This window comes from Miniopterus schreibersii, assembly GCF_964146895.1.
Source record: "Miniopterus schreibersii genome assembly, chromosome: 12".
Lineage (NCBI taxonomy): Eukaryota > Metazoa > Chordata > Mammalia > Chiroptera > Miniopteridae > Miniopterus > Miniopterus schreibersii.
Genome location: NC_138112.1, coordinates 63,216,730 through 63,229,306, shown reverse-complemented (window position 1 = coordinate 63,229,306; position 12,577 = coordinate 63,216,730). Strand labels below are relative to the sequence as shown.

Below are 12,577 nucleotides of genomic sequence, written 5' to 3'. Positions count from 1 at the left end.
GGGCTCAAAAATATTCAGTGGTTCCCCATCACCTTCGGGATAAAGTGTCCTTTCTTTTTTGCATCAGGGCCAGGACTAGGGTGAAGCCAACTGGGAGTGAAGGGTGCAAACCTTAAGGAGGTACTCATTCTCAGGGTTGTACAAGAGCTTCCTTAAACTTCCTTAAACAGTCTCAGGGCCCCCTTGCCTCACCTGAGTCCTGGCCCTGCTTCTCATGGCTCTATACCTTTTCACTTGACACCCCCTCCACCCCAAGCACTCTGATCTTTTTTCTCCCTTACCAGCTCCTACCCATCCCTTAAGACTTAGTTCAAGGGACATCTCCACCAAGTTGCCTTCTCTGACCTACCAAATGACATTCTTCTGTGTCCCTATCACACGAGCCCTGATGGTTGGTTTACCTCCCAGCCTCTACCACCAGCCCGGGGCCTTTCAGGGCAGTTTGTTGAATGACTAATGGGATGGATGAGTCAATCTAAAAGGGTGTGTGCTAAAAGTTATTGTTAATAATAATAACAGCTTGGGCCCAGAGCCCAGCCTTTACTGGCCTTGCTGTAAAGGCCTGCATGCTCTAACAGTTAAAACTGACGTCCAGCTGCAGGCAAGGAGGTCCCCAGCAAGTGGTCAAGATGAGGCTGTGGGAAGAAGGTGATAGAAGATGAGGTCTGTTGGCCAAATCTGAGGTTCCATAATTCTGTCTGGTTTTGTCCAGCTTTTCCTGATGGGCAGCTGGTGTGGGCACCATGCCACCTCCATGGCCCTGCTTCTGAGTATGGAAGTATCATGCTTGTATTTTAAATGTCTTAGCAAGGCATTTGAGGCCCCACACTGGCTGGGCTCTTGTTTTCGTGCTTTCTCCCACCATGGAGGCCTTGGCCCAGGCTGTTCTTTCCTTTGGGAATGCCCCTTTCCTCTCTCCTGTCTACTTCCAACAGTCCTTCATGTTACCTCCTCCAGGAAGCCCCTCCTGCTCAAATCTGGGTGAGGCACCCTCCTCTGTGCTATGATGGCACCCTTGCCTGGCCCTTAACACACTATTGATATTGCCTCTAAATGCACAGCTAATATTTCTCAGAGCCACTAAGTGCTGGGCCCTGGTCTAAGCACCTTGTGTAATTTACCTCACTGAAGCCCCACAACAGCCTCAGGTGTTGGGTGTTAATTATATCCTCATTTTACAAATGGAGAAATGGAGGCTCAGAGAGTTTCAGGTCCACAGTATATTAGTTTCCTATGCGGCATAACCAATGACCACAGACATGACAGCTAAAAACAATTTCAGTTTCTGTGGCTCAGAGTCTGGGTCCGGCTTAGCTGGGTGCTGGGCTCAGGCTCTCACCAGGCTGCAGTCCAGCTGTTGTCTGGGCTGGGGTCTCATCTGGATCTGGGGTCCTCTTCCAAGCTTGTTCAGGTGTTGGCACAATTCAGTGCCTCCTCACAGTAGCTCTGAGGACCGCAGCTCCTGGAGGTGGCCCATTTCCATGTAGTTCACAGCATGGCTGTTTGCTTCTTCAAGGTCAGCAGGAGACTTTTTCTTCAGGAAGAGCCCAGTCCCTCTTTTAATGGCCTTCACCTGATTAAGCCAGGCCCACCCAGAATGATCTCCCTTTTAACTTAAAATCAGCTGATTTGGGCTTTTTTTTTTTTTTTTTTAAATGTATCTTTATTGATCTGAGAGAGAGGAAAGGAGAGGGAGAGAGAGAGAGAAAAAAAAATCAGTGATGAGAGAGTCATTGATTGGCTGCCTCCTGCAGGTCCCCGACTGGGGATTGAGCCCGCAACCCAGGCATGTGCCCTGACCGGGAATCGAACCCTGATCGCCTGGATCCTAGGTTGATGCTCAACTGCTGAGCCACGCCTGGCCGGGCTGATTTGGGCTCTTAATCTGCAAAATCTCTTTACTTTTGCCACCACAGAAGGCCATCTAATTATGGGCATGACATTCCCTCACAGTCACAGGACCCTCTATCTCTAGGGGAGGGGATTAAACGGGGTATGTAAGCCGGAGGCAGAAACCTTGGAGGCCATATTAGAATTGTGCCCAACATGCCCCGTGAGCAGGTGGCAGCTCTACTGGATAATCACAGCTCTTCTTGCTTGGAGGTCTGAGCCTTTAATCCAGCTGAGGCAAAGGATACAAAGAGCCTGGCAGGTCTTAGGATCACCCTCCTGGCGTGCCTAGCACAGTGCCCGGCCCACAGTAGGCACCCAATGCTTGCAGTTCCCATCCCTAAAGGCTAACTGGCCTCTCTGCTTCCAGACTCAGCAGCCAGGAGGTAGCTGGTGCCTGGGGGTCGGGCAATTGCAACAGTAATCTCTGACTTTCCAGTTTGAATTCTGCGTCTGGCTGGAAGAAGGAACCCAATAGAAATGCCTTCCCGACACCCCACACCCCAGTCACCCCTGACAGAATATAAAATAAATTTACCTTCTCGCCCCCCTCAGTCCTCCCTCCCCCTCTCCCCCATGAAAGACACAGAGTCAGGAATTGATGCTGCATCTTTTTTTTTTTTTTAATTTTGCTTTCTTAAAGCATATGCTGAGCGGATGGATGAAGCAATCTGGCAATTAAAAAGGCCCAGCGGCTTGGGCAGCGGCAGGGGGAGGCCAAGGAGGGGGGGAAACCCTCTTTCCCTGGCCAGGGAACAGCAAAGCCCGCACTAATTTCATAAAATATAAAACAAGGGAGGGGTGAAAGTAGGAGGGAGATTTGTAAAATACAATATCTTAGGGGACTGGCAATAATAAAAAATAAGGTTCATTATTTACAAACAATTTCTGTTCTTGGTCTCTGTACAGTGGGGGGTGAAGGGTGTGTATGTGTGTATGGGCATGTTGACGTGTGTGTTTGTGTGGGGGGGGGCAGGGGGCAGGGAGGGCAGTGGTCCTGTTGGTCAATATGAGAAAGGAGGGGGTAGCCCAGTGAGTGGTTTATCTGAGAAGGACCGAAGGTTGTGGAGGGAGGGTGAGAGCGGAGTGGTTGGCCCAAGGGAACAGTCCAAATGTGGGGGGAGAGGAGAGGCCCCAGTCAAGATCTGGGGCAGAAAAGGGCTGGGGAAAAATGGAACCCTTTCTCCTGGGATAGTACCCCAGGGGGCAGGGGTACAAGCCGGATCCGGGTCAGTGAGCAAGACAACCTCTTCAGGGGTGCCAGGGGGTACATCCTGTGTCCTGGGTCTTGGCATGGCCTAGGAGAGCTTGATGGTGGTGTTTGGGCCCAGATCCCTGGAGAGAGAAGGAAAATCAGAGACTTTGTCCAATGAGGACTTTCTCACCACTCTGCAAACTGGATCTGAATATGGGAGGGGTGGGGCATTGGGAAGGTGTGGCTGACATGGGGACAGGGGTTGGGCAGAGGGCAGGCAGAGCCTGGGATCCTAGGAAGGGAAGGAGCCACCCACCCACCTCTCATGGAACCACTCCTTGGGGTGGGAGAAGTCGGGGCTGGTGCCGTTTCCACTGATGTCTTTGGGCCAGGCTTCGCTCAGGTACTTTGTGGTCTCGTGGGTGCTGTCCAGGTGGTCGTGCTGTAGGTGGTCCTGGGGTCGCTGCTCTGCTGGCCCCCCGGGCTTGATTTCCCAGCCATCCGGGGGCTCCACAGGCAGCAGGGCGCTGCGGCCATCCTCCCAAGAGCCTGCCCCCTCATCGTAGAACAGGAGGCTTCGGGAGGGCACTAGAGAGGAAGCTCAGGGTAAGCCCGGGTGCCAGGAGGCTCCCTCCCTGTCCCAGGCACATTCATGGCTTAGTAGTTACAGACATGGGTCCTGGAGTCTTAAAGGCCTGGATCTGAATTCCAGCTCTAGCAATGCTGAGCTGGGTGACCTCAGGCAAGTCATGCCCTTGCTTTAACCTTTCTGAGCCTCAGTTTGTTCATCTGTAAAATAGGGATACTAGGCCCAACTTCATGTAGATGTGAGGTTTAAATGAGATAATATAGGAGAAGTGATTGAAACTGTTTAGTAAGCACCCAGAGAAAGTAGCTCTTTCTAAGCAGGGCATCTGAGAGCTGGGTTCAAGTCCTACTCCTAACAATTTCCATAAGATCTTGAATAAATCTCTTCCCCATTCTAGGCCCCAGAGTGCCCTTCAGGGAACTGAAGGGAAAGAAAATCCATTTGTTGGGGATCTACTATGTGCCAGGCATTGTGCAAAGTCCTCTGGCCTACATCGAAATTGACATCTCACAGAATCTCAGGAACCAGATATTTTTAGCCGTTTCACAGAACAAGTAGTTGAGGTTCCAGGTAATCAGGTGTGCTGTCCCATGCTAGTTCCATCCACCACCACCCTCTGGCTCTCACGGTCCTGACCTATGTGAGAGGACCAAGCTATGCGGAAGGTGCCCCTGGCATGATGCCACTCCCGGCTCTGCACGCCAGCCTGCCCCCAGGCACTTCCCATCCCAGGTGTCCAGATGCGGGGCCTGTAGCTACTGCATTCACTCGAGGGGGGCTCGTTCCTTCTCTGGCCTCCTCTGACTCTGGCTTCCTTTATCATCACTGACACCCCTGCCCCCCACTTCCATTCCTTCCTGCGCTCCGGCTTCCTCTACCACCACCAGTACACAAGGGCCCCTGTGGCCTTGGAAAAACGAGTGGCTCCCCAGACCTTCCATCCCCTTAGTAACTGTCCTGTTCTCTTCTTCTCAGGCCCAGCCCCACCTGTCCAGGGAGTGGTTCTCAGTCGCCGCCCCCACTTCCTCTTCCCCTACCGCTCCCCTGCCGCCGGCCAGCCGCTTCCTCCCCTCAAGGCCCTGCGGGCCTAGCGCACCCTCCCTGCAGCATCCGTCCTTCTGGAAACTCGCTCTCCCCACCTCCTAGCTCTCCGACTGCCCATCTGGTTCCTCCTCCTTCCCTGCAGATGGCTGGCTCCTGGTAAATGAGGAGGCGTGGCTGGGACGGTCCTCTCTATGTCTACCTGCAGTATCTTCTGCCTCTGGAAATCCACACTATTCTTGCTGCGCCCTACACTAGTTCTCCCCTTGCCACCCACGTGTTGTATCTGTGTTGAGAGTGTTTGTAGACCTCGTCATCTAATCTTCACATCAACCATGCTCAGCAAGTGCAGGACTGTAGCTCCTATTTCCGGATGAAGAAATGAAAGCTTGGAGAGCTTAAGGCACAAGCCCAAGGTCACGCAGTTAGCAAGTGGCAGAGGCAGCCATGACGGACTCAGAAGCTCCATGCTCTTAACCACTGTATTTCACGATCCCCCGTGGGATGGTAAATATCTGAGCCCCTCTGCTGCCCATGGCAGACATCACCAGTGGGCCCAGGTGCCCCTTCCTGCTGATCCCGAGTGGTGCCTCAGAGTCCTTAACGCAGTGCTTCAGGCAGCCACCCCATCTTATTGGAAATGACCTTTGAGCTGAAACTCATTCGCTATCCCAGTCGTGAAATTCAGACGGTGCTTAGCAGAGGCCCCATAGCCACTGGCACCATAATACATGGGGCTAAACCGAGCCCCTGGCCACTTCTCGGGGGGGGGGGGCTGGGAATCAGGGGGTCTGCATTGTAGTCCCAATTCCACAACCAACATTGAACAAATCATAGACCCTTTTCGAGCCTCAGTTTCCCCATCTGCAAAATGAGCAGGTAGGATGAGATGATGCCAATCCCAAACTTGGCTCCTCCCAGCATCTGGCTTCTGCCCGGAAGTTGGGGCTGGGGGAGGGCAGCCTGGCCCAGGACACTCACTCTGACTGGCTGTGTAGCCGCTGTCAGTGGCCATGGGGTCTTCCTTCACAGTCTGGGAGCCGGAGGAGAACTCAGGGAGGCAGGGCATGAGGGAGCCCAGCACCAGAACAAAGCACAAGGCTGCCACCTGGTAGTGGAGAGAGTGGTGGTCAGATTGGGGTAGGGAGGGGCTGCAACCCTGGCCTCCCCCCAACCTCCCCCCAAAACCAATGGGTGAAAAAGGCTCAGTATTTTTATAAGAAAGCAAATTCCAGAGCCAACCACCCATTAGATGTGGGGTACCCCACCCTCTCTGGAGAAGGTAGAGGCTGCTCAGGCCACCTCAGCCCCTTGTAGGGGGGCCACCACAGGCAGTGCTGGGAAAAAGAGGGAGGTGGCCAATGGGGTTACCACCTCCAGGGTGGAGGAATCGGGTAAGGAAGAAAGGGGGAGGGGGAGGTAAGGGGGAGCTGGGATAAGGGAGGGGGCACAGTATCACACCAGATTCTCAGCAGGAGCTAAGAGTCACAAAGCCCACACTCAGCCCTGCCACCGGGAAGCATGGATCTCAGAGGAGAGTGTACTGGGGAGTGAACAGGCTGGACATGTCCAGGAGGAGATGGGAGAGGGACTAGCAGAGGCCTGAGCCACACCCTGGGCACTCTTTTGGGTTTTTGGATATTTGCTTGGCTTTCTCTCCAGCACTCATTCCAGAAAGAACCAGGGTGTGGAGGCTGCCTTCTCAAGGGCCTTCCCTGCCATCCCCCAGCCGGGTTCGCGTGTCACCACATAGCCACAAAACGTTAGCACCGGCCCAGGAAGGCCATGTTCTAGAAGGTTCCGTGGGCTTGGTGAAAGAGGCTAGGGTCTGCTGGAACCAGGCCGCGAGGCACTAGGGTGGTGTGCCCTGGTGATGTTGCCCATAACAGTGCCAGTCCTTCCAAGGTCCGCCCACCCCCCTGGAAAGCCGGGCGGGGAAGGCGTGCTCCTGCGGCCCTGTGTGGGAGCGGCACCCACCATCAGGCAGGTCCCGGTCTGGGTGGCAGCCATCTTGTACGGTCTGGAGATCTTGTTGGTGACCAGAGTCTGGAGTTTCTGCAGCTGCTGAAGCAGGGTCCTGAGGAGGGGACAGCGGTCAGCTGGGGGCTCTGACCCAGCGGGCACCTCTGCCTCCTGGAGCTCTCCGGGGCAGCCCCTGGGCTGGCTCCACGCTTGGCTTCCACACCAGGTGCCCATTTCAGTCAAGACAGAAAAGGTCACCTCCTGCCTGGCCCCTCTGTGTACAGCTCAGGAACCTGGGGCCTGCCTCGTGGGGACAGCTTGTCCCCAGGGGAGCTCAGGGGCGCCCAGTGATGCTCCTGGCCAAAGTGGGGGTTGGAGGAAGGCCTGCCCCACTTGGGCTGCGGTCACCTTTTCTTACCCCACATCAGCCACAGCTACACTGACTCCCTCCTTTGCCCCCACAACACTCTGAGCTGAGCAGAAGGACCTGTCTGGCAGCTGTCTGGTACATAGCGAGTGCCTAGAAAATGGTAGCTACCATTTTTGTTAATTTTATCGCTGTTTTTACATTTATCACAGCACCTGCAACACTTCGTTTATTTATGGATTTCCATGTCAGTCTCCTCAGCTAACGGCGGGCTCTCTGAGGGTAAGGACTGGGCCCCAGTGGGACCCTCTGGGTACACACGGGAGGTGATCAGCTCATGTTTGGTGAGCAAACGTTTCATCAGCTCTTTCCTGCACCCAGCCCGGCAGAGGGAGTTGCAGTTCCCATAATGTACAGCAGGTGGCGAAATAGCTCCAAGGGCCAGGCCCCATTTGGGGCCCAGAGGGGAATCTGGGCGAAAGGCAGACGGGTCAGGGGTGGGGTGAGGGGTGAGAGTTCCCTGCTCCCCTTCCCTGAGTGGGGGGCATACCCCAGGTAAGTCAGGGCAATAGCTGGATCCCGCTGGAGGAGCGGAGGGAGAAGGAAGCAAAAAAGGGGAAAGCCTGTTGAGCACCTGCTGCACACCAGCTGCTGTCTATTTTAATCAATCCCAGGAAATATTCATGAAAGATCTACTGTGTGCTCACGGCTGGGCACTATCAAGAATTCAGAATAATAACAATAAAAAAGGAAAAAAAGCCCGGCCGGCCGTCGCTCAGCGGTTGAGCGTCAACCTAGGATCCAGGAGATCGGGGTTTGATTCCCAGTCAGGGCACATGCCCGGGTTGCGGGCTTGATCAATGACTCTCTCATCATTGATGTTTCTATCTCTCTCTCTCCCTCTCCTTTCCTCTCTCTGAAATCAATAAAGATATATTTAGAGAGAGAGAGAAAAAAAGAAAAACTAACAAGAATTGAGCATTCTTAAATGCCAAGCACAGGGCTGGGACCTTCAGTTGCACCATCTCATCAAGTCTTCACACGAATCCTGTGAGTTGGTGCTCCTGTCGGCTCCATTTAGACAAAGAAGCTGGGCCCACTCGCTAAAATGGCAAAGTGTGCTACGAACACAGAGCTGTGACTTTCTGTAAATACCTCAGGCCAGGAGCGGCACCTACACTAACATTTCTCAAACTTAATTGTGCACGTGAATCAGCCAAGGAGCTTGCTGCAATGCAGATTCTGCTTCAGCGAGTCTGGGAGAGCCCTGAGATTCTGCCTTTTTACAAGCTCCCAGGCGGTGCTGATAGTGTTTGCCCTGGCAGCTCGCTTTGAGTGGAAGCATCTACACCGGTGGTTCTAGCTCTAGGGTGCATCCGAATCACCTGGAGCGCTAATTACAACACAGATTGCTGAGGCCTCTCCCTGGAGTTCCGCTTCAGCAGCCCTGGCGTGAGGCCTGAAAATAAGCATTTCTAACATGCTCACAGGGAGGCTGCTGCTGGTGGGCTGAGGCCCATGCTTTGAAGACCACTGCTCTGTACCATCTCATTGAAAGCTTCTCACCAGCCCTGTGAGGTACGTAGAGCTATGTGAGAATTAAGAAGGAGGGGAAGCTGGAGTCCAGGCTGCAGGGTTCCTGTTTCTGGGGTTCATCCTGAACTCAGTCACCTCTCCTCTCTCCTGCCTCTCAGAGCCATGCCAGAGCCAGGCAAGGCGCTGGCTGCAGAAGGCAGGGGGCAGTGCCGGATATAGGGGGCAGCACCCACCTGTTGGCATTCTCCAGGGTCTCCACCTTTTTCCAGAGTTCGTTGTTTTCTGATGTAAATGTCTCCACCCTGCGGGGGCCAAGCAGGCACAGGCTCAGAGCCAGCCCCCAGATTTGCTGCTGGCCCCTCAGTGCTGCCCACCAGCATCTCAGCCCCTGTGCCTCCTGCCCAGGGAGTCCTGTGAACCCAGGCCCCCCACCCCACCGCACCCCACCCAGGACTCTCACTTCTTTTCTAGACACTCCACGTATTCCTTCTTCTTCCGGCGGCTCTCCTGGGCCGAGATCTAGAGGGGGAAGCCCCCAAAACGGGTTACCATCCACTTCCTGGGCCCCCCAATTTCAGGGCTGGCATTGCCAAGGGATCAGAGGCCCCCCTCCCCATCTCGGAGCCCCAGGGCAGGGCCGGCAGCCAGCTCTTGCTTTACCTTGTTCTTGATTTTCCTACGGACCCTCTTCAAGGCCTTCTCCTCAGCTTTGGTGAGGGGCAGTTTCGTGGGGATGGGGTAGCCCTCAGCAATCAGGGTGCGCTTCTCCTCCTCCGTCAGCAGCAGTGGCCCCGAAGTCCCCTGTAATTTCTGTGGGAAACAGGATATGATGGTGAGGAACCTATAGCCCTGGGTTCCAATTCGAGCTCTGCTATTTATTCTGTGGGTGACCTGGGCAAAGCACTCAACTTTCTGATCCTCAGTTTCCTCATCTGAAAAAGGGGTAGACCTGAATGAAATCCAATAACATGTACCAAGTGCTTAGAGTGGTGCTGGGAGCCCAGCATATTAGGTACTCAGTACATTGCTGGGGTGGGGGGCTCCCTAGATCCCATCCTGAAATTCATAACCTCAAAGCCCACTTGTCCAGGGCCCCCTAAATGGTACCCCCCTCATATGCCTACAGTCTTGACTTGGAAGGCTCCACACCCATCCCAGGGCTCAGGGCCTAGCTCCAGTTTCCTGGGGACTCTGGCCCTCCTGAGCATTGTTCCCCAAACAGTGCTCCTTGGAGGCAGCTGGGGCCACCCCCTGGCTGTCAGGAATGTCAAGTTCTAGTCCTGGCTCTAAAATAGTGTGAATTCTGCGGTCCTCTTGGATTTCCCTACCTATTTCCTATCTACCATGAGGCAGGATTAAAAGATTCTCACTCCCATCTGCCAGGCAGGCACCTCTCTGAATTCTGATGGGTTGGGGATCAGACTTGGGGCTCCCCAGACCCTTCCCCACTGGCTGAGTATCAGAGTGGATTTACTCAGTTATTTGCCCCAGACCGTCCCCAGCTGCTTACATGTGGGGCTGTGAGGAGGGGAGAGGTGGAGATGGCAGTGGAGGAGCGGGCCATGGGCCGGACAGGGCTGGAAGGGGGCAGAGAGCGGGGACTCTGAGAGCCGTCACTGTCACTTCCATGGCTGCTGGGGGGCGTCGGAGGCATCTGCACCAGGTCGTCTGAGGAGAGGAGGGGAAGCCAGGTTAGCAGGGTTGCACTCCAGCTCCAGTCCACTGGGACCTCAGAGTTCAGCAGAGCATGGGCCTAAGCGAGCCCTGATGTTGTGGTCAAGACTGCTGGGCCTTGACCAGCTGTACCAAGTCCCTCAGTGATGTCAGAAAGATGGGAGCTAGCATCCCAGAAGCTGATTCCTGGGCACCGCCTCATCTCTGACACCAGATGCCTAGCTCCTTTAAGCCTGATTCTTGGTGCAGGTGGATATCACAGAGGATGGATTCTTGGAGGCCCACCGCCATCCCTGACTCCACAGGGTCCAGGGTCTGAGTCCCCAGCTCAGCAACCCCAGGAGATGACTGGATCCCTGGGGATCAGGCTGGGCAAGCAGCAGCCACCCTCCCTCCCTCCCTCCCTTCCTTCCTTCCTTCCTTCCTTCCTTCCTTCCTTCCTTCCTTCCTTCCTTCCTTCCCTCCTTCCCTCCCTCCCTCCCTCCCTCCCTTCCTTCCTTCCTTCCTTCCCCAAATAGTTAGCCATAACTACCACAGGGTTTCCATTTCCGACTTCAGGGTAACAAGACAGCAGGTACTGGGCTTTCAGCAGACTAGCCAGGGGCACTGCTCTTCCCAGCTTCCCTCTCCATGCTGCCCCTCTGTGGCCAGGGCATCGGGAAGATTAACACTCTGCAGGTGGTCAGGAGGAAGCCTGGGCAGAAAGAGCCCCAGGGCAGCAGAGAATGCCCAGATTGATGGATTGATGGATGGAATGGTCAGATGAATGGACAGATGGACAGGTGGACAGATGAGCGAATGGCAATAGAGTGAGCTTCAGTTAGTGAATGGTAGGAGATTAGCAAAGACGGTGTGAGGGTGTTGATAGTAGTGATGACAGTCAGAGGTTGGGTAAGAAGGGGACTGGAGGGACAAAGAGTGGGCAAGGCAGGGAGGAGAGAATATCCTGGGGAGATGTGGGGTTGTCAAGGGAGGTGGGTCACTGGACCAAGGTAGTAGGGATGCTGTCTGCCCAAGACTGGAGAGGAAGGGAGTCCCTCCCTGGACACACTTACCTGGTGTCACTTTGAGGAACTGGTTCATCTCCTGGGGCTCTGCTTTGATCATGGGCAGCTGAGTCATCTCTCCTGGGGCCTGAGGAAGAGAGAATCCAGCTCCATCAGCTGCGCCTGGGGCTGTCTCAACCATGCCACCCACCCCATCTCCCTCCCTGAGGCTGGTGGCCTGTCCTGCACAACTGGGGAGGTGGCTAGGCTTAGAGTTCTGGGCACAGCCCAGAGGGAGCAGAGGCAAGAGAAGAGAATGGTGGCTGAGTAGTTCAGGCCTTAAGCTCAGAGAAGGAGGGCTTCTTGGGACCTCCCAGGCCAGTGCCATCATTATTATTATTATCTATTATTATTATTTTTAATCCTCACCTGAGGATATGTTTAGAGAGAAGAAGGGGGGAGACACGCACACACACATCAAAGTGGGAGAGAAACATCGATGGGTTGCCTCCTGTATGGGCCTTGACTGGGGATCAAACCCACAACCTAGGTATGTGCCTTGGACTGGGGATCAAACCTGCAACCTTTCGGTGTATGGACATTGCTTCAACCAACTGAGCCACTCGGCCAGGGCAAGTGCCATCTTCTTGGTAGAGACTGACCCTGTGAAGGCCACATAGGCCTTGGTATGTGGGTTGCCATGAGAACCAGAGGGAATGTCTGGCAAATTGTAGCTGTTCAATGAATGGCAACAATAGCACAGATGCAAGAGGTGTTAACTGGCTGGGGCTGAGAAAGCTCCCTGAGCAGTTGAAGTTTGAAGTGAGTCCTGAGGGATATGTGGGAGTATTGCAGATAAAGGACAGGGCAGGCAGTGGGTGAAAAGAAAGGCATTCCAAGCAGAGGGACAGGCATCTGCAAAGGCACAGAGGCCAGACAGCAGGTATATGTTGGGGTAGAGGGGTAGGAAACAAGACCAGAAGATTGGGGTGGGGCTGGGAGTGGAATCCAGTCACAGAAGGTTGAAGCAGTGAAGAGCCCCTACTGGGTTTAAAGCAAGGGACTGACAGAATTTGATTTACACTTTAAACAAACATGCATTCCTATTTCTTTATACTCCAGCTTGCTGTCCCAGAAAGGATTGCAGGGACAGGGGGGCTTCCTACACATAGCTGCCAACAAGCATGTGAGTGGTGATCTCTTTGTGGAAGGTGCTGTGTCAGGTGCTGGATTTCAGGACCATGTCTTTCCTCAGGGTCTGCAGCCAGCAGAGAGAGGGCTTGATATTGTGGGTGGGACACAGAATCTCAAATTTAGGCAGATGAGTAAGAATCACA

The 12,577-nt window shown here is 54.3% G+C and overlaps 1 protein-coding gene across 1 annotated transcript in view; it reads right to left on the bottom strand.

Moving 5' to 3' along the window:
• Window positions 1–2,521: 2,521 nt before the first annotated feature.
• Window positions 2,522–12,577, bottom strand: part of CREB3L1 (cAMP responsive element binding protein 3 like 1) — a 34,799-nt gene continuing 24,743 nt past the window's right edge. Inside the window, exons 4-12 of the mRNA XM_081152591.1 lie at window positions 11,310–11,388; window positions 10,091–10,248; window positions 9,241–9,390; window positions 9,041–9,099; window positions 8,814–8,882; window positions 6,693–6,792; window positions 5,697–5,823; window positions 3,406–3,673; window positions 2,522–3,225 (exon numbers count right to left, since the gene is read on the bottom strand). Coding sequence (XP_081008717.1) covers window positions 3,189–3,225; window positions 3,406–3,673; window positions 5,697–5,823; window positions 6,693–6,792; window positions 8,814–8,882; window positions 9,041–9,099; window positions 9,241–9,390; window positions 10,091–10,248; window positions 11,310–11,388 — 1,047 coding nt within the window. The 3' untranslated portion in view covers window positions 2,522–3,188. The remainder of the gene's footprint in view (window positions 3,226–3,405; window positions 3,674–5,696; window positions 5,824–6,692; window positions 6,793–8,813; window positions 8,883–9,040; window positions 9,100–9,240; window positions 9,391–10,090; window positions 10,249–11,309; window positions 11,389–12,577) is intronic.